Source organism: Rhineura floridana, chromosome 12, assembly GCF_030035675.1.
Source record: "Rhineura floridana isolate rRhiFlo1 chromosome 12, rRhiFlo1.hap2, whole genome shotgun sequence".
Classification (NCBI taxonomy): domain Eukaryota; kingdom Metazoa; phylum Chordata; class Lepidosauria; order Squamata; family Rhineuridae; genus Rhineura; species Rhineura floridana.
The window spans coordinates 26,145,978-26,168,043 of NC_084491.1; the positions used below are offsets into that span (position 1 = coordinate 26,145,978).

The 22,066-nt window shown below is 44.2% G+C and overlaps 1 protein-coding gene across 9 annotated transcripts in view; it reads right to left on the bottom strand.

The window, feature by feature from the left end:
• The window catches only part of PKNOX2 (PBX/knotted 1 homeobox 2), a 467,254-nt gene that overhangs the window by 149,697 nt on the left and 295,491 nt on the right, over window positions 1-22,066 (bottom strand). For all 9 annotated transcript variants that reach the window (XM_061592847.1, XM_061592840.1, XM_061592843.1 and 6 more), the window contains one exon: window positions 11,593-11,701. In XM_061592847.1, the coding sequence (XP_061448831.1) occupies window positions 11,593-11,676 (84 nt within the window). In that variant the 5' untranslated portion in view covers window positions 11,677-11,701. The remainder of the gene's footprint in view (window positions 1-11,592; window positions 11,702-22,066) is intronic.

Here is a 22,066-nt window from a genome sequence, read left to right on the forward strand (position 1 = left end):
AGTAATTCGAGGGAGGACTCCCATGTACCTTGTGCTTGGATGGCAGCCAGGTCCATGAACGTAGAAAACCTGTATCCTGTTCCTAGATGTTTGTTGGCTGGCTAGAATTACATCCTGTGAGTGAAAGGCAGCTTGGCACATGACAGTCAAGCCCTCTTGTCTTCACCTGACATTCTATACTCCATGCCAAAGACCATGCCATTCAGAACACACCATTCAAAATGGCAAGGGTTGAGGGCTTGCTTGCTTATTTATTTATTTAAAATATGTATAACCAGCTCTTCATTTATAGTATAGATGGAAGGGGTGTGCATCACTCAGCATGTGAATGGATAGATAGGGGTAGTGTGTGCATATGCGTCTGACTGAAAAGGAGTGTGGGGTGGGCATGCATAGTTGTGGTTCCAGACCCATCCCTTGCTAGCCTGCAGCCCTAACACATAACCCCCCCCAACATAATTTTAGAATTTTGGAATATGATCTGGAAACCAACATGAGGAAAAAGCCCTTTAGAGTAACTTAAAAGGCTACTCAAATTATGTAACTAATATTCTAGAGTATTTCAGTGTTCCTAATCTGCAAAAATGTATATGGCTGCCTCTAAGGATGGATTAGGTTATTATCGTCTTCTTTTTTTTAGGTTTATTGGACTGAGAGCACAGAGTCAGCTCAGCATTTCCAGCAGTCATATATGCATGTTTATCCCAGTTTTGTCTCAGTCAGGCCTTTTCTTCCTGGGTGTTTTTTAATTGCCTCGGTCCTATAGCTATAAATCCAGGGAGAAGGGAACAATTTCCAAAATGCCAAGCAGCGCTTGCAGTTCATAAAAAAGGATTTGCCAGCCACAGCCAGATTAACAATGGCATGGGCTGGGCCACATGCAGGGTGATTTTTGCAAAAGAATAAGACCGTTGCTAATATTTTTATTTATTTAAAAGTACTGAACAAGAATGATTCCGTTCACATATTTGCCCCACAGAAGTGATTAGAGAAGTCCTCAAGTATATGTATAATAATATTGCAACTGAGACACACTATAGTGTAGTAATAAGAGCAAGGATAAGGAACCTGTGGCCCTCTACTACTACCATTCCCATCATCCCTGACCATCGATGATGCTGGCTAGGGCTGATGAGAGGTGGACTCCAATAACCTCTGGATGGCCACAGGTTCCCTGTCCGTGAATTAAAGAGTCAGGGCTAAACTAGATGTGATATTGTCATGTAGTTTGGCGTTTTTGTTGTTGTTGAACAAATAGGCAGCGCAGGCTTCCCTGAGCCAGACTGGGACCATGGTATTAGGGGAGGGGGCTTTAACTCTTTGCATCTACTGTGGTCCCTATCAGAATTGCCCCCACCACAATGGCTATTCACAATGAGGGGAAAGCTCCCATTGTTACCAACGGGAGCTTTCTTCGTATTGCGAATAGCTGGTTTGTGTGTGTGTGTGTGTGTGATTCCAGCTGAGACTATGCTATGTTCCTAGTATAATTCAAGGCCTCCATGCTGGCTATCTGTTAAAAAAAATCAGCAATGCAAGGCTGAGCTATGTGACAAATGTCATATTTAGTTTGGCTTACAGAACAGCAGAGGGGAAATCAGTGTTCATATCTCCTTTCAGCCATAAAGCTCACTGACAGACCTTGGGCCAGTCATTCTCTCAGGGTTGTTGTGGAGATCAAAGGATAGCTGGGACCAACCATGTATGTCACTCTGAACTCCTTAGTTTTTAAAGAGGGAAGTGTGGTTTGTTTAAACAATGTTTTTAGAACAAGCTCACTATCCATAGTTCGTAGAGTTTTGATGGCATTGGGAACTATGGCTTGTTTAAACTCAGAAGTGGAAGCTTCTGTTCTCCTTTCCACAGCAGACTGTGTCAGCCTGAGGTCACTGTGAACTATGGGGTAGGGTGCTGCTGGTATAGTCACGAGTATGATAGAGAAAAAGTGACATTTTGCTAAATTGTCACCCATTGTTAGATTGCAAAATAGTCCGGAAGTTTAATGTATCACAGGGATACCTTATATTTTCAGGCATCTGGAAATGCAAGCTGCAGTTACATTTTTGGCTCCTTTACAATCTTTCCCATTTGCACCCACATCCTCAAATGAAAGTGGAGATTCTCCCAATTTTAGCAGCCGGACCTTTCTGAAAAATATCTAGAATCAAGGGAATAGGAAAGCCTGTGTAAATATGAAATATCATGCAAGCTCAATATTTGCTTTCCCCAACCAAAACAAAAATAATTTGAATCTCTGCAAAGAAGGATAGGCTGGGAAACTTCTTTTTCCATGGTGAAAAATATCTTCATCACATTTTGTGGGATTTGCCAGCCCTTTTCATATGATGGGTTATACTAGAATAAAAAGAGCTGGATTCATTTTGACTGTGCTTTGTCTACACTAGCTTTTCCCAACCTGGTGCCCTCCAGATGTTTTGGACTTCAGCAAGCATGGCCAATGGTCAGGGGTCCTTGGAGTTGTGGTCCAACAGCATCTGGAGGGCACCAGGCTGGAGAAGGCTTGTCTACACAAACATAGGGATATAGGAATACAGAGACAGAGCTGCTTTACACTGAGTCAAACCATTGGTTCATCTATTGTCTACCCTGACTGGCAGTGGCTCTCTAGGATTTCAGTCAGGAGTCTTCTACCTGGAGATGCTAGGGATTGAACCTGGAGCTTTCTGCATGCAAAGCATGCAGTCTACCACTGAACTACAGGCTTTGTGCCACCTCTGATAGATGCAGTTCACAGATCTACCCTAGTCAGAGGCAGCATGCTTCTGAAAACCAGTTGCTGGAAGCCTCAGGAGGGGAGAGTGTTCTTGCACTCGGGTCCTCCTTGCGGGTTTCCCCCAGGCACCTGGTTGGCCACTGTGAGAACAGGATGCTGGACTAGATGGGCCACTGGCCTGATCCAGCAGGCTCTTCTTATGTTCTTATGTTCTTATGTCTACAGGAAGAACATAACAGGAGCCCTGCTGAATCAGACTGGGGGTTCATATAGTTCACCATCCTGCTTCTCAAAGTGACAGCCAAGTGCTATGGTTGCTAAAGCTTTAGGGAGAGACATCACACCACAGACTTCCCAAAATCCATCAGCAGGACTTGAAGGCAATAGCCCTCTCCCATTGTTGTGCCCAAACAATTAATATTCAGTGGCATGATAACTGAACTTCTTTGTAGCCATCATGACTAATAGCTCTTGATTTTGGGAATTTCTCTAATCCTCTTTAATGCCTTTTAAGGTAGAGACCCTCAACATATCGTGTGGCAGTGAATTCCATATATTATGTGTTGTGTGAAGAAGCACTTTCTTTCATAATGACCTCTGCATGACCTAAGGAAGTCAGCAAACAAAACAAAAGCAAATCCCTTTAGGTCAGTGGTTCTTAACCTTTTCCACTGCCAGCACCCCTTGGATTTCCAAAATATGCTCTCGCACCCCCTGAAAAAATACCGTTCATTTTTAATTTTAATTTAATTTTATTGGTTGTATAGTTAATTTTCTGCTTCTATTTAAATGAATTTTTAAAATCTCTTGAACAACGCCTCGCACCCCTAGAAAAAGTGTCTCGTACAACAGGGGTGCGTGCACCCCAGGTTAAGAACCACTGCTTTAGGACTTTGTCTGGAGAAACAAGACTCGTTACCATTGCACAGCAAATAATCTCAATCCTGGGAATCTTGTTTATGCAAGAACAACCCTTTCTTTGGATTCTTTCTATGGGGTCTTTTTTTTCCCTGCTGCCCTCACAAATTTAAATTTGGGATGCTATTGCTGGAGATGTCAGTATGTGGCGGTAGAGCTGAATGTGTGTTGGATTTCCTCACATGACTCAGTTTCATTTAGATCTCTCCACAAAGTGAACTGGAGGGTGAAGTTCAACCGTAACAATGCAACATTAATTATTTTCTCCCAGTATTGCTGTAGGCCTGATTTTTCACACTGTTATGTTTGTCATCATGAGTTAACTTTTCCCTGTGACTATTATATAGGCTGCATTTAGAAGGTGCTATCACTGCTTATTAAATCAAGCTATGCATGCACATCCTTAAAAGTCTCGTGCATTTTACTGGTGTGCACCTTTGCTTCTGTCTTCACTATGAGCCATAATTAAACTTGGAAACCTCTAAATAACATGATTCATCTGAGCCTGGAAATTATGGTTACCAGATTCAAAACAGGCCAGGATAACCCCCCCCCCATGTTTTGAAGTTGGCTTAATACCATGGCTTGTTCCAAAGTTGGTAACCATAGTTCCCCAGGTTAGAAAAAAACAGGAAACTATACTTATTTAGAGACATCCTGCTTTAATCACAGCTCTCACAAAGGGAGGAGTGAAAGGGCTCCATACTTGAGCATAAGGCTTGTGCATCTCTCATCTTAATAAGCCAAGATATGATCATCTGAACTCGACCTTGGTGAACATTGAGAGATCTGGTTTTCCCATGTTCCAAAGGCAACTTTCCCATGATGCAAGAGACTCGGAGTTATCAATAAGAATCTAACCTTGGCCTCTGGGTAAAACGAGGCCTTACAAGTCAGTGGCCCAAGGGCTTCACCAGGATCTACTTGGTGTGACACAGGTATGTGTGGCAGTCACTGACAGTCTACAGCTGTCTTTTATAGGCTTGTATCTTTTACAGCCCTCCAAGGAGAGCATTAATTGGGGAATGGAGCAGTGTCTCCTTTCAACTGGCAAGTCTCCAGCTCTCTTCCTCTGAGCTGTTTCCTCTCAAGCCATGCAAATGCCAGCCTAAGAAAACTTTCCTGCTCATGCCAGTGTCTGGAAAGAAACTGCTTCAGAGGTTCCAAGGCTGTATTTTTAAAAAGGGAGCAAGACAGGGTGGCTGGCTGTTTCACAGAGGCAGGGTGGGGAATGGGAGGAATTCATTGCCTTTGAGCCACTCTCACACTATTTATGTACGTGTGTGAATGTTCTTAATGTGGGACAGAAGGCAGAAGAGAGCTGTCTTAGGGCAAATGTACATTCTGATCTGGTTTTGGTGGAATGATTGGAACTATGATGTACATTTGTATCTTAAATAGATTGATTTGACCTACATTTGATCATTTTAATATGCTTACTAGTTTACAGAGCAATCCAAAGTATAGGACGACGGCAGAACTTGCACCGGCGTTGGTTAAATTGGCGTAAGTTACTCCTATACCAAACTCCGTTCAGGATCCGGGCTACTGTTGGCTGAGCCAGCCCAAGACCAGCAGAGAGAAAACAAGCCTTTAAAACAGAGTTTGACTTACACCACCCACTTTGCTGGTATTTGGGTTGCCAAGTCACATGACTGAGCTGAAAGAGATTTCGAATAGGTGTTAAGTCTCTCCTTGCCCTGCCCCACCCCCACCATGCTCCCAGAACACCCCTTTTGGGGGACTTACACCTGCGTAAGTTCCACCAGTTGTGCCCCATTTGAATCAGCATAGCCCAGCTCAGCCAGGCTGAGGGAGTTTTGCCAGCATAACCCCTGCTGAGCCAGGATAAGGGAGTTATGCCAGTGTACCCTTGGCTGAGCTCAGCTAGGACAGTCCAAGATCTGCCTGTTCCAAATCCGCTCATCCTGGTGGATCTTGGGTTTGGATTGTTCTGTTAAAGTCTATTTTTAATTTCAATCACTATTTTATACCATCATATGCTAATGATTTAGATTTTTTAAAATAAAAAAATGGGACGTTCAACATAATGTTGCAAAATAGAGTGCTCCTATTTATGGCTCCAGGCAGCCAACTATGCCTTCTTCCAAAATACACCATGCCATTCCCCTACTACCTGGTTTTATATCTCCCCCTGTCAAAAGCCAGTCAGCATTCCATGCTCACCAAGCATGCTCAGTACTCATTGGATTGCTTTGGGGTGTATCCTGCCCCTAAGGGTTATTTCCCTAAAGATTTTTTTTTTTTGGTAATTCTACAAATCTTTGGGTTCCTTCAAGCCAACTGCTGATTCCTCCCCTTTTGTCAGCAGGTGATTGCTGTTTTGGCTACAATAGGATCCACATTCAGAGAACCGAGTTTGCTATTTTTTGTTTTTCTAGATTCTTAATAGGGTTTAGGGATGCCAGTGAACTCCTCCCAGCTCAAGCTAGGAGAAAAACTCTGAGGGCTCATAAAGCCTGTCTCAAATGATAGAGGAACTTTTCAAGCCCAGAAATTCTTCTTTGGCTTGGATTAAAACCTGAGCAGGAGAATTGCTGGCTCCCCTGATCCCTATCACCCCTTGCTGTCCCCACGGCCAGCCACCACCCCAGGATGAATTGCTTTCAAAATTATGATAATTAGGAGAAATTCACACCAAAATGCTGAAGAATTTTCATGAGGTTTTTTTTTAAAAAAAACACAACAAGAAACAAACCACAAATTGCTGCAGAACTGAATTTAAGATTTGAAAAATGAGAAACAGAGAGAAACAAAACTGACAGATCCTGCCGTCCTTGCTTGTGACCAGTGACAAACCACAGCACATGCATACACACAAAAGGAGCCTTGATGTGCTCATCTGATTGCTCACCTGCACAGGGGATCATCTGCTTGTGTGTATGTCTGCTCACATGTGCTCATCTGAGTGTACACACTACGTTTTCATCCATAATTACTTATGCACATCAGTATGGGAGGGAAAAAACGATGAGAACAAATGGAGGGAACTTAAACTATAGCAAACCGTGCACGTTTATGGGCCCTGGAATTTTATTTTTTTTAAAACTCGGTTAAATTGAAAGGAGGAGAACACTGGACTGAATAAACCCACAGAACAATAGTAAGATGGAAGCAGGGCCTAGTTCTGGGAGAGGACATGGAAATGGCAGAGGAGAGGGGCTTCCTTGAAGGAGCAGTTCATGCTACCAGTCTAAAATAGCTGCTTCTCTCTCTTACCCTCATGCTACACATTTTACATTCACACTATGGATGTGGGAAAGGCAAAAGCCAATTTAAGTCTCATGTGTGAAAACTGCCTTGAACAGTCTTTCAGTGCCAGTTTATATAAAGACAGGATGGTGCTGAATTCTGTTGTATTTAAAATCTGTGGTGGATTTGGATGTGGGTATGTGGCTGTTTCGGAAAGAGCACTGTTCAGACTGAGAACCCCAATTTTAGGGAGCCTGGATGAGATTCTCCCCTGTTGTACTGTTTTATGATGCTGCCCTTTTATGTTGTTGTAATCTTAATTTGGTATAGTTTTTATTAAGTTTACAGTTCTGTTATTTTTGTTCCCTGCCCTGTGACCGTAAGGTGAAGGGCATTATGTAAAAACAAATTGGTGGTATTCAGCGCTAGTCTTACTCCGAGTAGACCCACTTAAGTTAACAAATATGACTAACTTGGCTTCATTAATTTCAAAATGTTTACTCTGAGTAGGACTTTGTTGAATACAATCCAATGAGTTGCTAGGCCTCGTGGTGCCAGTGCTAGTGCTTCCATCCCTGGGTTCACAACCTTGATGCTCACTGTGTGATCTTGGGCCAGTCATTGCCTGAGCACAGCCTACATCACAAGGTTCTTATTATGAGGATAAAGTGGAGTGCCCTACACTTACATTAAGAACATTAGAAGAGTCCTGCTGGGTCAGGCCAGTGGCCCATCGAGTCCAGCATTTTGTTCTCACAATAGTGAACCAGATGCCTGTGGGAAAACCACAAGCAGAACCTGGGCACAAGAGCAATCTTCCCTCCTGCAGTTTCCAGCAACTGGTATTCAGAATAGGGTTGCCAAGTCCATGGCCTGAGACTGATCCTGCGTCTTTAGGAGAAGAGAAAGTCAGCCAAGTGCAGGTGTTCTTGCAACACTGTAATGAGAAAAACCACAAGGTGGAATTCTCCCTTCCCCCTGCACAACTTTTAAAGATACAGAAGACCTCTTGGTTGCCAGGCCCAGCCTCCAAGAGGTCTTCTGTATCTTTAAAAGTTGTGCAGCGGGGAAGGGAGAATTCCACCTTGTGGTTTTTCCTATTACAGGGTTGCAAGAACACCTGCACTTGGCTGACTTTCTCTTCTCCTAAAGATACAGGATCAGTCTCAGGGAGTGAACCTGGCAACCTTAATTCAGAAGCATATTGCCTCTGATCATGAAGGAAGAGCCTAGCCAGTGTGGCTAGTAGCCACTGATAACCTTATCCTCCATGAATTTGTCTAATTCTCTTTTAAAGCCATCCAAGTTGATGACCATCACTGCCTCCTGTGGGAGCGAATTCCACGGCTTAACTACGCACTGTGTGAAGAAGTACTTTCTTTTGTCTGACCTGAATCTTCTGACATTCAGATTCAATGGATGTCCGTGCGTTCTGATGTTAACATATACCACCCAGAGGTGTTCTGGCAGATGATGTCATTGCTCCTGTTCTAGGGGTCGGGGGGGGAGAGTCCTGGAGCTGTGGTCCTACTGCACTCGTCCTCTACTACACCACCACTCAATGGTCTTATGGGGGTAACGCATATTACTTCACTCGCTGAATCCAGAATAATACAGAAAAATGAAGTGCAGCATCAGATATTAAAACATTGTCAAAACAGACAAAAATGATTAAAACACAACAGCAAATTGACCTACATAATCAGGTCAATTCCTGATGAACCACCAGAGAATTTATCCACTAGGATAGTTGGTCAGAAGTTGGTGGCTAGCTCACCACATCACCTAGAAAGACTAACCTAGTAGATAAATTTTATGTGGCCAAGTTCTATGTGATTGTTTTTCCTTACCGCTGAAGCAGACCCATTGGGTTGAAATGCATTTGGTCTTTGACAAATTTCATTGTCATCTGTTGGTCATATTAGGTTGTTGATCAGGCATTAACCTGAACAGATAAGTCAATTTGTTATTGTATTTTAATAATTTTATCTATTTTGACTACATGTTAATATCCTTACATTAGATTAAAGCTCTTCATTGTTCATATTTAGGGACATTCTATATCTTTGAGCTGAGCTTTAAAAGTTGGGGTGAGCATATACGTTTTTTGTATTGTATTACTTCATTTGCTTCAAATGTCAAGTAAGCCCTGCTGCATTAGAGGCCCCTCTTGCTCATTCTAGTGAGGGGCCCCCTCTGCCCCTCTGCCCCACTGTCTTCTTGTTAGGGAGCAATCCTGAGTCATGGAAGCTGGTGTAAAGTACACCAGATCCAAATTGCGGTCAGACTGCCAGCTGCGCCGGCCCAAGCATGGCAGAGAGAAAACAAGCCTGTAAAATAGAGTTTGACTTACACCAGTGTAAGTTCAGCTGAGTTTCCAAGTGGCGTGACTAAGATGAATGGAGTTAGGATCCAGCGTAAGTCCCCCTCCTCAATCCCACCTCTGGCTACTCCACTGGAACGCCCATTTTGCGGGTCGTACACCAGCTTACGTTACAACAGTCTTGGCTGAGCTGGCTGAGCCCTGGCTGAGGGAGTGCTGCTGGTGTATCCCCAGCTGAGTTGGGATGACAGAATAATTACACTGGAATAGCCTGACTGAGCCCAGACCTGGCCAGCTCAGCCAGATATCTGCCAGATCCTAACTCACTCATCCCAGCAGATCTAGGGTTAGGATTGCACTCTTAATCTCCTGTCAGGAAGCTGTGGGGGTGAAACAACACTGATATCCTCTGTGGCCAAAGTGCCAGTTCTTCCTACATCTCTCCTACATTTCTCACCTGGAAATCTACACCTGTATCTGTATATCTGCAACATTAAAAAAAAAATGAAATGCATACTTAGAAGTGATAGAGAAGAACAAGCTCTTTAAAAGTGAAAGAGATTCAGTTTCCCCAGTCGCTGAAGGGTTTTTGAAAATCCTATCCAAGAATCCACATGTATAAGTGGATAATAAACATGTGGGTCATTTTTTCCCTTTCATCTGTTTTCAGCCCTGTGCTATTAAACTGAACACAAAATATGGATGGCTATTATCTTCAAGACTTGGACCCTTACAGGTAAGCACCATTCTGAAATTCAAGAGAGGGTTGAATAAGCATAACACTCCAAAAAAAAAAAAGAGTAGAGTGTTGTTTTAAGAGTGCTTACCTTAAGCACTCCGTGTTAGGAAATGGGGGAAAAAACCACCCTTGCCTTAAGTGGGTGAATTTGGCAACTGGCGTTCACAACAGCATATTTAGCCAGAAAAGCAAAGCAGAACTCCTTCTACATTAAGCAATGATACTTGATATGCACTTGGCTCCACATCACAAGATGACAATCTCCTGCTTTTTCCTTAGTTCAGTTCCAAATGGTATTTGGCAGTCATAGAAACACAAAGAGATTTCATGTTTGATCCAAGCCTGATCCAACTGCCCCCACTCCAAATTTCCAACCTATTTATGGGTGGCAAATTGGATTGGGAAGAGGCCATTTTGGCAACTTTGGGGGGAGCCAAGGGAGGCAAAAAGACTAGTGATGGCAAGTTCCCTGGTGGTTGATTTTTTTTTTGTAGCCCACAAAGCCCTTAGAGCAAGGGCAACAAACCCTGCCCTCACGTGAAATGGCTTCCAAGTGATGCTACGTGATGTCATCGCGTCGTTCTGGACCTAGTTATCACAGCGAAGGCAGTGATTCCTGCCCTGGTCCTGCTCTAAGGCAGGGGTGGGAAATGTCTGGCTTGCAGTCTGCATCCAGCACTCTAGGTCCCTCTATTGGGCCCTTGGGATGCTCTTCAAGCCATTTCCCCTCACCCTAGGCCACACCCCTCATTGGCCCAGCTCTATGCCCTCCTTGAGTGCCTTTGCCTTTCTGCAATGTGTCCTTCAGTTGCAAGGTTTATTCAAATGTACAGCTAGACACATTTTGTGTAGCGTCAAAACATGTTGTGCAAGGTGAAATGGGTTTTTGCGCAGTTGAGCATATGGGATTAAATAAAGAGATAGGTAGTTTCTAAAAAAAGAAACTATTATTATTATTGGAAATGGAAATGGATGGCCTTCAAGTCAATTCTGACTTATGGAGACCCTACAAATAGGGTTTTCATGGTAAGTGGTATTCAGAGGGGGTTTACCATTGCCTTCCTCTGAGGCTGCGAGGCAGTGACTGGCCCAAAGTCACCCAGTGAGCTTCATGGCTATGTGAGGATTTGAACCCCGGTCTCCCAGATCATACTCCAACACTCTAACCACTACACCACACTGGCTCTCTTCTTCTTCTACTTCTTCGCTTGATACCATACTGGTGAGCATTGTGATATAACCCCCTCTTAATGGTATATTATGGGACTAATTACTTGAATAGTCTGGGGGTGGGCAGGGTGCTGGCTGCTTGTACAGTAGGCAAAAATAAACTCTGTTCAACTGTCATAGTGCTTCTTGCTTGCCTGGATGGAGACTGGGATGTGGTGTGTTCTCTTTTTGTTATGACTGATTTATTATGATAGCGCCCTGGAGGCCTCATGCTTAGAGACAGATGGACATGAAACAAATGTACATATAAATAAACACATGCATGGATCTGCATGCACACCTACACCCACCGACACTCACCAGTTTTCCTGCTCTTTACCTCCGACTCGTCTCCTGCCACACTCAAAAGTGAGCCTCCAAACACTGCAAGCTGAAAAGTTGCAGTTGGAATGTTTTAAAGGGATGGGGAGGGGAAGCGTTCGACAGCACACTCACCTGTTGGGTTTCTTGATAAGGGGGAGGGGGCACAGTCTGTGTGGCCATCATTGTCAGAGCTGGCGCTGGGGAGACATGTTGCATCCTGGGGTTGATTCACATCTAGAACCTGTTGGTGGGAGAAAGTTCAGCTTGGATTAAGGGACCAAGAAAGAGAGAAAGAAGCCCTCCTTGAAATGTCACACACACACACACACGCAACTCAAAATTGAAGCCAACCACTGGTGGTGCAGTTTGATAATGACTTAGCGGGTCTTCTCAATGGGAGGCTCTCTTTGCATGGTAACACATATTACGAATGTGATAAACTATGTCTGGAGGTCCTCCTGCTCTGTCAGCTGAATGGGGCCCTGGACATCTGCCCGGACATTCTGCTCTGAAGGCACCACCATCATGAGAGGCCAAAGGAAGAACAGATAGCAAAGGGCCAAAGTCTACTGGTGGCTCTTATGAGCAACTGACTCTGGGAAGGTATTCATCACTGGCACAGCAAGCGTCCTCCTGTCTACTAACACGAGGTCATGCTCGCAGATGACAGTCCAAACATCTGATTTAAAAGATCACTCCTGCAGATGCATTTTTTGTTAGGTGATCCTTTGGCAGCCTTTCCAACACAACCGCTCAAAAAAGACGAGATGAAGCTGCACTGATGGGGATGGAACTGCCACAATGGCATGGGGAGTGGCTTCCTGCACAAAGGCCTCTATACAAAATGGTGCCCATAGCTCTTTTTAGATAATGCCTCCATGCATGCAGTAAACAGAGGGAGAGGGTGGATTACACCTGCTGTACTGATGCTACTGCACCCTGTAGGCCACCTTACTCAGACCTTGATGCATTACTTTGAAGGCCTGAACACCTATGACAGGGAAGGTGAATCTCAGGCTTCGGGGACAAGCGCAGCCCTTCAGGCCTCTCTGTCTGGCCCCTGGGACTCTCCTCAGGCCACACCCCCTCTCACCAGCCCTACTTCATATGCTCCTTGAGTGTTTTTGCCGGGTTGGAATGTGCCCTTGAACTCCAATAATGCCTCTTGATGGAGGATAGAGGGGTGTGTGTGTGTGTAGAAGCTACAGTAGCCTGTCCAAAGGTAAAATCTGCATTTGTTGCTTTACCCATTTTTGCCTCTGGTCCCACCTGCCCCTGGCATGTGGCTCTCAGAAGGCCGCCCAGATAGGAATGCGGCCCTTGATCTGAAAAAGGTTCCCCCCCGGCCCATGTGAAGACAGCTGTGTGTGCACAGGTGCTCCACACAGTTGGGAATGCTGCATGACTGGGGTTCCAAACGCTGTGCATATTTGCTGAAGTTAGCGGTGGGGCCAGCAGGGCACAATCAGGGCACGGCCCCACTTCTTTTTCCCATACATTTTATGGTGCATTTGGAGGCAATGCCTGAAATGAACTCATGTGGTTCTCTTTTTAAAGAGTTGTTTTATCATCAATGTGTTTGCCACCCTGGGCTCCTTCAGGAAGGAGAGTGGGATATAAGTTTAACAACAACAGCAACTAATCACTTAGAAACCAATTCAGTACTATCTCATCTGGATCTGTCCAAATTCAAAATCCCTAAGGGTAAATTCGCACATGTGTTTATCACTTTATGAGTGCAGCCCGGGATACAGGATGAGTTTTCACATCACATGACACCAACTCAAACATGAGACTTTTCAGCAAAATCAGTTCACTTGTTCAATGGGGAGTGCGCCATGCAAACAAGTGAAAACAATCCCACCTTTTTTGGACGAGACCAGCAGATTATCCATTCCAATCATTTCATTTTTATTTTTTTGCCAGAAAGATGGCAGAATAAAATATCGAGGCTTCATTGTCTTTCATCAACAAAGTAGAATTCTCCCTGGCTTCCAAGGTCTGTTCTAATTAATATCTAGGGTACCAAAGCTCTTCAGATTATTCTCTTAAGACTCAGGTTTAAATTATCTACTCTGCTGATTCAAAGTTTAATTTTAGCTGGAGCGGCTCTATGCCCTCCTTTGTTAAAGGTGGTGAAGGGTTCATTATTTTCACATAGCCTCCACAGAACCAGAACATAACTAGAGAAAGGTAGACCTGTTCATGCATTCAGGGCAAACACATGTGGGCTTAAAGTGGATAAGGGGCATGCATGCAGACCCCACCCCCAATGTCCCTGTGTGCATAGTCTCCACTCCACACCTTCTCACATTCAGGCTGGGAGCACAGTAGTTGCCTACAGCAGTGTTTCCATTAGCCACACCTGGAGGGGCAACAGGTTGATCTGCCAATCAGCTGCAAAATCTCTTTGCAGTGATTTTTTTTTTTAACTCACTCAAGCTGATCCCACGGGGCTTTACGGTAAAAAGGGGCAGGGTTTGACTAGTGTCATGTGCCCCCGTTTCCAGAAAAGAGAGGTGAAGATGCACTGCAACCGGCAGAACATTAACTGTGTCTCTGCCCTCAGTGCAAAGATTTGTGATTCTAAATGCAACCAGGAACCCCGATAACACAGGACTCTATATCATAAGGAAGATTCCAAGTACATTCACCTGAGCTTAGAATTCCCCTTCATGCTGAATGCAGAAAGGTCTGAAGTGGAGCCAGTGTGCCTGGGGATGCTCAGCCAGGGCCAGTGCTAGGATAAATAGCGCCTTCAGTGCCCCCCTGCCCATGGTCAGCTTTGCAGGGCCACCCAGGGGGCTGAATGGGCCTGGTGTGTAGGTGCAGGGCCAGCCCCAGGCATGCCAGGGCCCTTGGACACCAGCTTGCCCTGGGCCCCTCCACTCCCCTTCCGCGATCCATGGAAGCAGCTGAGGCTTGCCGGACAGGAGCTTCCAAGCCTCCCGCCACCCCCTGCTTCACCTACCTTTCTCTCCGCTGTTTTTTGCAGCTGAGAGCACTGTGCGTGCAGGTTTGCCATCAATCAAGGTGGCAGCCGAGATTCCCTAAGAGGCTGAAGCCTCTGCCGCCATCTTGGTTGATCGCAGCAATGAACGCATGTAGCACGCATGCATGCCATCAACCAAGATGGCGGCAGAGGCTTCAGCCCCTTAGGGAAACCTCGGCCGCCATCTTGATTGATGGCAAACCGCAAAAAACAGCGGAGAGAAAGGTAGGTGAACTGGGGGAATGGTGAGCGGCTTGGAAGCTCCTGTCCGGCGAGCGGAGTGGCCCCTATAGCTCCAGGAGTCCTTGGGCCAATGCCCTATCTGGCTGCCCTTTAGAACCGGCCCTATGTAGGTGTGATGTTAGGGGCCCTGCTGCTGCCCTCTCCAAGGACCCATGCATGTGTATACAAAGCTGGGGGCCATATGCAAGAATGACTGCATGTGCAGACTACAGAGAATTCTTGCCTGCAGCTCCTCCTTGTCCTGGGATCAAGCAGAATGATAGGTGTGCTTCATTTTTTTCTTACATGAGGATAAGTGAATGGGGGTCAGGTTGCGTTTCTGCTGAGTACCTCCTGCAAATTCCAAACTCGTTCTGGCAGAGCTCATTTCTGCTTCCTGGGACTCAGTCTCACAGGTCTTCTGGTTCTGGCCTGCTGCTGACTGTCTCCATTACTCACTCACTCAGGATTCCTCCCTTAAAGTCTGGCCTCATACCACACTTACGCTTTTCCCTGTGGTAACTGCCACAGAAAATTATTCTCCAGTGGAACCTTATTCAGAAAACGTAGGTGGTGTTAGCTCACTAACTCACTCCACTGATTTTTACCTAGCACGAATGGCATCAAAGTGGATATGAAAAAGCAAATATACTTTAAAGCTAATTGAAGAAAGATCATTTTTGTAGTTAGTACCCAAACAAAACCTGTAGAACCTTGAAAAAAAAGTTATGGACAGTTGCTTTTTGCCACCTTAGTTCATTGAAGATAGTACATTCAAAAATACACAGCCGCTGAGCTTGGTGCTCCCTTTAGCTCAGCTTGGTGACCTGGGTGATTGCCAAACATGCCCACCCCAAAGTTGGCCCTTTGCTTAGCAAAGGAGCTTGCATGCCCACTGCTCCTCACCTTAAACCAGAGTTTGGAAGTAATTAGTTACAAAAAATGAATTACTTGTAATTTATTACTTTTTTGAGGAACAAGTGGGTAATTTCTTTACATTTTGATTATAACAGAACGAGGAGCAATTTTATTACTTTTGAGGAGTAATTGTAATGTTACCAGCATTACTTTGGGGTGTTACTGGGGGGGAGCAGGGGAAGTCTTCTGCTCCTCTGATTCGTGGATGAAAATCATGTGCCTTAAACTGGGCTTATGAGCAGAGTTGCTCTTCCCTTGTACTCTGTGGGTATTTGGGAGGCGATGAGGGAGGAGGTGAAGAGCAAGATGAGGGTGGAGTGGAAAAAACAGTTGTCCAAACCATGGATGGTGGTGAAGAATGGAGTGAAGGGAGGAAGGAGATGGAAAGCAAGGATGTGGATGAAGGAAGAGAAAGCGGCAGCAGCAGAATGGAGATAAAGAACTGAGAGGTGAGAGACAACGAAGTGTGTGTACATGTGTGTGTTAATACTGTGTTTGCACTTGGCACGTGAAGCGGCCTCTGTCGCCCTCCCTGGCTAATTTGCTGTATTTGCAGTGTTTTTTTTTTTTTTGCACCCGACGGGAAAATGTTTGCTTGGGTTGGTGTGCCTTAGTTGCTGGCAGGGCAAGGTCCAGGAGGTGGCTGAGTGAGAGAGACGACACTCGCTGGCTGAGTGTGTGTGTGTGTGGGGGGCTGCACTTGGTTTGAAGCGCAAAGATCTGAGTAGTGGCCTCTGCTTCCCTCCCTGTCTCCCTTACCACCACTGCTATCTTATGAATAAAGAGAATTATTCTTCTACCTCTTTCTCTCTGTGTTTATTTTTAATGTTGTTTTCGGCAACCTAGTTGTGCAGCAGCCAAGGCCAGCACCTTGTAGGCACTCTGGTTTTTTTAAAAGTAACATAGCTCTAATTGTAGTGATTACTTTTGAGTAACAGTAAAGTAATTAATTCCTTTCAGAACAATTGCAGTTGTAATGGTAATTTATTTCTTTTTGGGACCATGTAACAGTAATTGTAATTTATTACTTTTAAAAAATAATCTTCCAGGCTCTGCCTTAAACACACAAGTGTATAGAGAAAAGTTTTTCACCCTCTCTCATAATACTAGCCTCCTCTTCGGATGCACACCTTAACGTGGTGAGGGGGTTTGAGTGTGTTGAAGTAGCTGAGAGCAATGCCGTCAGGAGTCTAGACCAAGAGGCTAGACTCCTAGCAGGGGCACCCAAGGCGGAATGGTCAAAGCTGAAACACCAGACTAAGAGGCATCCAAACTCAGAGGAAGGCAATGGTAAACCACCTCTGAATATCTTCCCACGAAACCCGTGAACAGAGTATCCAAAATGCAACACGAGATAGTGCTGGAAGATGAGACCCCCAGGTCAGAAGGCACTCACCGAGCTACTGGGGAAGAACAAAGGACAAGTACGAGTAGCGCTGTGACTAATGACACAGCTGGGTCAAAGCCGAAAGGAAGCCCAGAGGCTGATGTGCACAGATGAGAAAGGAGAGTCAGGAGTTGTACGACGCACACAATAGGAGCATGGAATGTGAGAAGCATGAACCAGGGAAAGTTAGAAATTGTCAAGCAAGAAATGGATCAACATAACAATACTTGGTGTGAGCAAACTAAAATGGACGGGAATGGGACATTTCCAATCAGGCAACTACAAAATATTTTATTCAGGAAATGAGAAATTAAGAAGAAATGGGGTTGCTTTAATAGTGAGAAGTGATGTAGCAAGAGCAATTAGGAGCTACAACACAAGGTCTGAACGAGTGATATCAATGAGATTAAATGGGAAACCTATCAACATAACCATCATCCAAGTCTATGCTCCGACGGCAAACACAGAAGAAGAGGAATTGGAGAGATTTTATGCAGAAGTACAGGAAGAAATTGATCACACACCAAAATGAGATGTGCTGATAATCATGGGGGATTGGAATGCAAAAGTAGGGAACAGAGAAGAATTAGGAATTGTGGGGAAATGGGGCCTAGGAGACAGAAACAAAGCAAGAGAAAGACTTATTGAATTCTGTGAAGCCAATAATTTGTTTCTTGCAAACACATTTTTTGAACAACCGAAAAGACGACTATACACGTGGACATCACCAAATGGTCAATATAGGAATCAAATTGATTATATAATTGGTAGCAGAAGGTGGAGAAGTTCCATACTTTCTGCAAAAACAAGACCAGGAGCAGACTACGGCACAGATCATGAACTGGTCATATCGAAAATCAGAGTAAAGCTAAAGAACAACAACAAAGCAATCAAAACGCCAAAATACAATTAAAATAACATCCCAGAAGAATATAAAGATCAAATAAGGAACAGGTTTGAGGCTTTAAACTTAGCTGACAGAGAACCAGAAGAACTATGGAATGAAGTCAGAGACGTTATCAGAGAAGAATGCAAAAAGACAATACCTCTAGTTAAAAAGAGAGAAAGACCCCAATGGATGACTGAAGAAACTCTTCAAATGGTTAAAGAGAGAAGGAAAGCAAACGCAAAAGGCGATAGAAACACAGTCAGAACCCTAAATGCAACAATACAGCGACTAGTACGCAGGGACAAAGAAAACTATTGCAATAGCTACTGTATAGAAATAGAAGAGGACAACAAAAAGGGTAGAACAAGAGCCCTGTTCCAAAAGATTAGAGAAATGAAAGGGAAATTCAAACCACGAGTAGGGATGTTGAATAATCAACAGGGGAACACACTGAATGACCGAGATGAAATAAAAGGAAGATGGAAGCAATACACTGAAGAACTCTATAAAAGAGATGCCAGGATGACAGATTCATTCAAGGAGGAAACATATGATGAAGAACCAGAAATTTTAGAATGTGAGGTGAAAGCTGCTCTTACAATACTTGGAAGAAACAAATCACCAGGAATAGATGGAATACCAATAGAGTTGCTACAAGCTACTGAGACTGAATCTGTCCAAATTTTGACAAAAATCTGTCAAGAAATATGGAAAACTAAACAATGGCCCACAGACTGGAAGCGTTCCATATACATCCCAATTCCAAAGAAAGGGGATCCCAGGGAATGCAGTAATTATCGAACTATTGCCTTAATATCCCATGCAAGTAAAGTAATGCTCAAGATTCTACAACAAAGGCTGTTGCCATATATGGAGCGAGAAATGCCAGACGTCCAAGCTAGATTTGGAAAGGGAAGAGGTACCAGAGATCATATTGCAAACATACATTGGATAATGGAACGGACCAAGGAATTTCAGAAGAAAATCACCCTGTGCTTTATAGATTATAGCAAAGCCTTTGACTGTGTAGATCATGAAAAACTATGGAATGCTTTAACAGAAATGGGGGTGCCACAGCATCTGATTGTCCTGATGCGCAACCTATACTCTGCACAAGAGGCTACTGTAAGGACAGAATATGGAGAAACCAATTGGTTCCCCATCGGAAAGGGTGTGAGACAGGGATGTATTTTATCACCCTATTTATCTGAAGGAGCGCCTCCAGCATCACCAATTATGCCGCCTGACAAGATCAGCCACACAAGACCTTCTCTCGGTCCCACCAGTTAAAACAGCTAGGTTGGTGCGGACCAGAGAGAGGTCATTTTTGATTGTGGCCCCCACCCTCTGGAATTCCCTTCCTTTAGATCTCCGCCATGCCCCCTCCTTGATGGCTTTCCGCCGATCTTTGAAGACCTGGCTATTCAGGCAGGCCTATGGGGTTCTGGGGTGGGTTAGTTTTTAATGCTGCTGATTACACTTAAGAGTGGGCAGTTTAATTATTGAATGTTGTTGTTGTGGTTTTATATTGTATTTTATTGTGCTGTTGTACGTCGCCTAGAGTGGCCGTTAATTCGGCCAGATAGGCGACTCAAAAATAAAATTTTATTTTATTATTTTATTATTATTATTTATTTAATCTATATGCAGAACATATCATATGGAAAGCAGGATTGGACCAAGATGAAGGAGGTGTGAAAATTGGAGGGAGAAATATCAATAATTTAAGATATGCAGACGATACCATACTACTAGCAGAAACCAGTAATGATTTGAAACAAATGCTGATGAAAGTTAAAGAGGAAAGCACAAAAGCAGGACTACAGCCGAACGTCAAAGAATAAAGTAATGACAACAGAAGATTTATGCAACTTTACAGTTGATAATGAGGACATTGAACTTCTCAAGGATTATCAATATCTTGGCACAATTATTAACCAAAATGGAGACAATAGTCAAGAAATCAGAAGAAGGCTAGGACTGGGGAGGGCAGCTGTGAGAGAACTAGAAAAGGTCCTCAAATGTGAAGATATATCACTGAACACTAAAGTCAGGATCATTCAGACCATGGTATTCCCGATCTCTATGTATGGATGTGAAAGTTGGACAGTGAAAAAAGCTGATAAGAAAAAAATCAACACATTTGAAATGTGGTGTTGGAGAAGAGCTTTGTGGATACCATGGACTGCAAAAAAGACAAATAATTGGGTGTTTGAACAAATTAAACCAGAACTATCACTAGAAGCCAAAATGATGAAACTGAGGTTATCATACTTTGGACACATAATGAGAAGACATGATTCATTAGAAAAGATAATAATGCTTGGAAAACCAGAAGGAAGTAGAAAAAGAGGAAGGCCAAACAAGAGATGGATTGATTCCATAAAGGAAGCCACAGACCTGAACTTACAAGATCTGAACAGGGTGGTTCATGACAGATGCTCTTGGAGGTCGCTGATTCATGGGGTTGCCATAAGTCGTAGTCGACTTGGAGGAACATAACAACAACATAATACTAGAACTCGTGGACATTCAAAGAAGCTGAATGTTGGAAGATTCAGGACAGACAAAAGGAAGTACTTCTTTACTCAGCGCATAGTTAAACTATGGAATTTGCTCCCACAAGATGCAGTAATGGCCACCAGCTTGGATGGCTTTAAAAGAAGATTAGACAAATTCATGGAGGACAGGGCTATCAATGGCTACTAGCCATGATGGCTGTGCTCTGCCACCCTAGTCAGAGGCAGTATGATTCTGAAAACCAGTTGCTGGAAGCCTCAGGAGGGGGAGAGTGTTCTTGCACTCAGGTCCTGCTTGCGGGCTTCCCCCAGGCACCTGGTTGGCCACTGTGAGAACAGGATGCTGGACTAGATGGGCCACTGGCCTGATCCAGCAGGCTCTTCTTATGTTCTTATGATATATAACTTCCTTGCAAACAAATCAGAATAAATGCCCACTAAAGCCAGTGTGGTGTAGTGGTTAAGGTGTTGGACTACGACCTGGGAGACCAGGGTTTGAATCCCCACATAGCCATAAAGCTCACTGGGTGACCTTGGGCCAGTCACTGCCTCTCAGCCTCATGAAAACCCTATTCACAGGGTTGCCATAAGTCAGAATCTACTTGAAGGCAGTACATTTACATTTAAAGATTGTATATAGCTGTCCTGAGCCATGCAGGGAGGGGGCGGATAGATAAGGGTGATACAGAGAAGAAGGACTTGGACTGGGAACCTGGGGAGGGAACAGACAACAGGATGAACTCACAGTGCGCCCCAGCCCGTCTTTGACAGCTCAGCCCCCTCAGCTCCTGAGCTCCTTGTGGAAGCACTGCTGCTGCTGCCAGAGAATCAACCTTGCACATCAGACGTTGCCCAGACGAGCGCTGCCTCGCTTACCACGCCCAAACTGACAGCTAGAAGCCCCCCTCTGTTGGAGAGGGAAGCTGAGATCAAACCCCCTTTGCCCCACGCTCGGAGGTGCTTGAGGCGGGAAGTTCAACAGACTAAGCTGAGGCTGAGTCTTTGTTTGCGTGCATGATCTAAGCCTACTAAGGGGACTTGTGGGGGGACCCAGTTGCTGAGTCAACGTCTTAGAGTCGTGAAGTCATGCTTAGAGCAGTGCTAAGTTCCTAGAAAGAGTAGTTAGGTTAATGAGGCGAACTGCTTTGGATGTATCTATCACTTTAATAAAAAGACTTTAGGCAGGACAATAGGGCCCTTCTAGACTGGTGTTTTTTAAGGGTGTATTCTGCAACATGTTATTGATGCAATAATAGTGCGTTAGTGGTGGAATTATACTGGATTGTCCACACATCATTCCACTTTTATTAGGCATTCTAAGATGCTTCCCCAATGTTAATGCCCTATTGCCAACTGGAGGCGGACTCTTGAGTTACAGTAAAACAAAAACAGGACAGCTGCCCACCCCAGAGCATTTATAGCAAAAGATTTCAGCAGGAAGTTACCAGACATGCATCGATTAGAAACAAAACAGCATGTCCCCCAAAAAACTTTTGCAGGTGCAACTGAATGTGAAATACAATTATCTACCCTGATACCATCATGAGCACAGATTATCATGACTGCACGGTAAATTTATCCTGACATGTCTGATTCTCACATGACTTGCTAATTATGTTTCTTTTGTAAAAATGGAGTTGGAGCTTTCATTTTTGGACTGCTTTGTGTCCCGCTCTCTT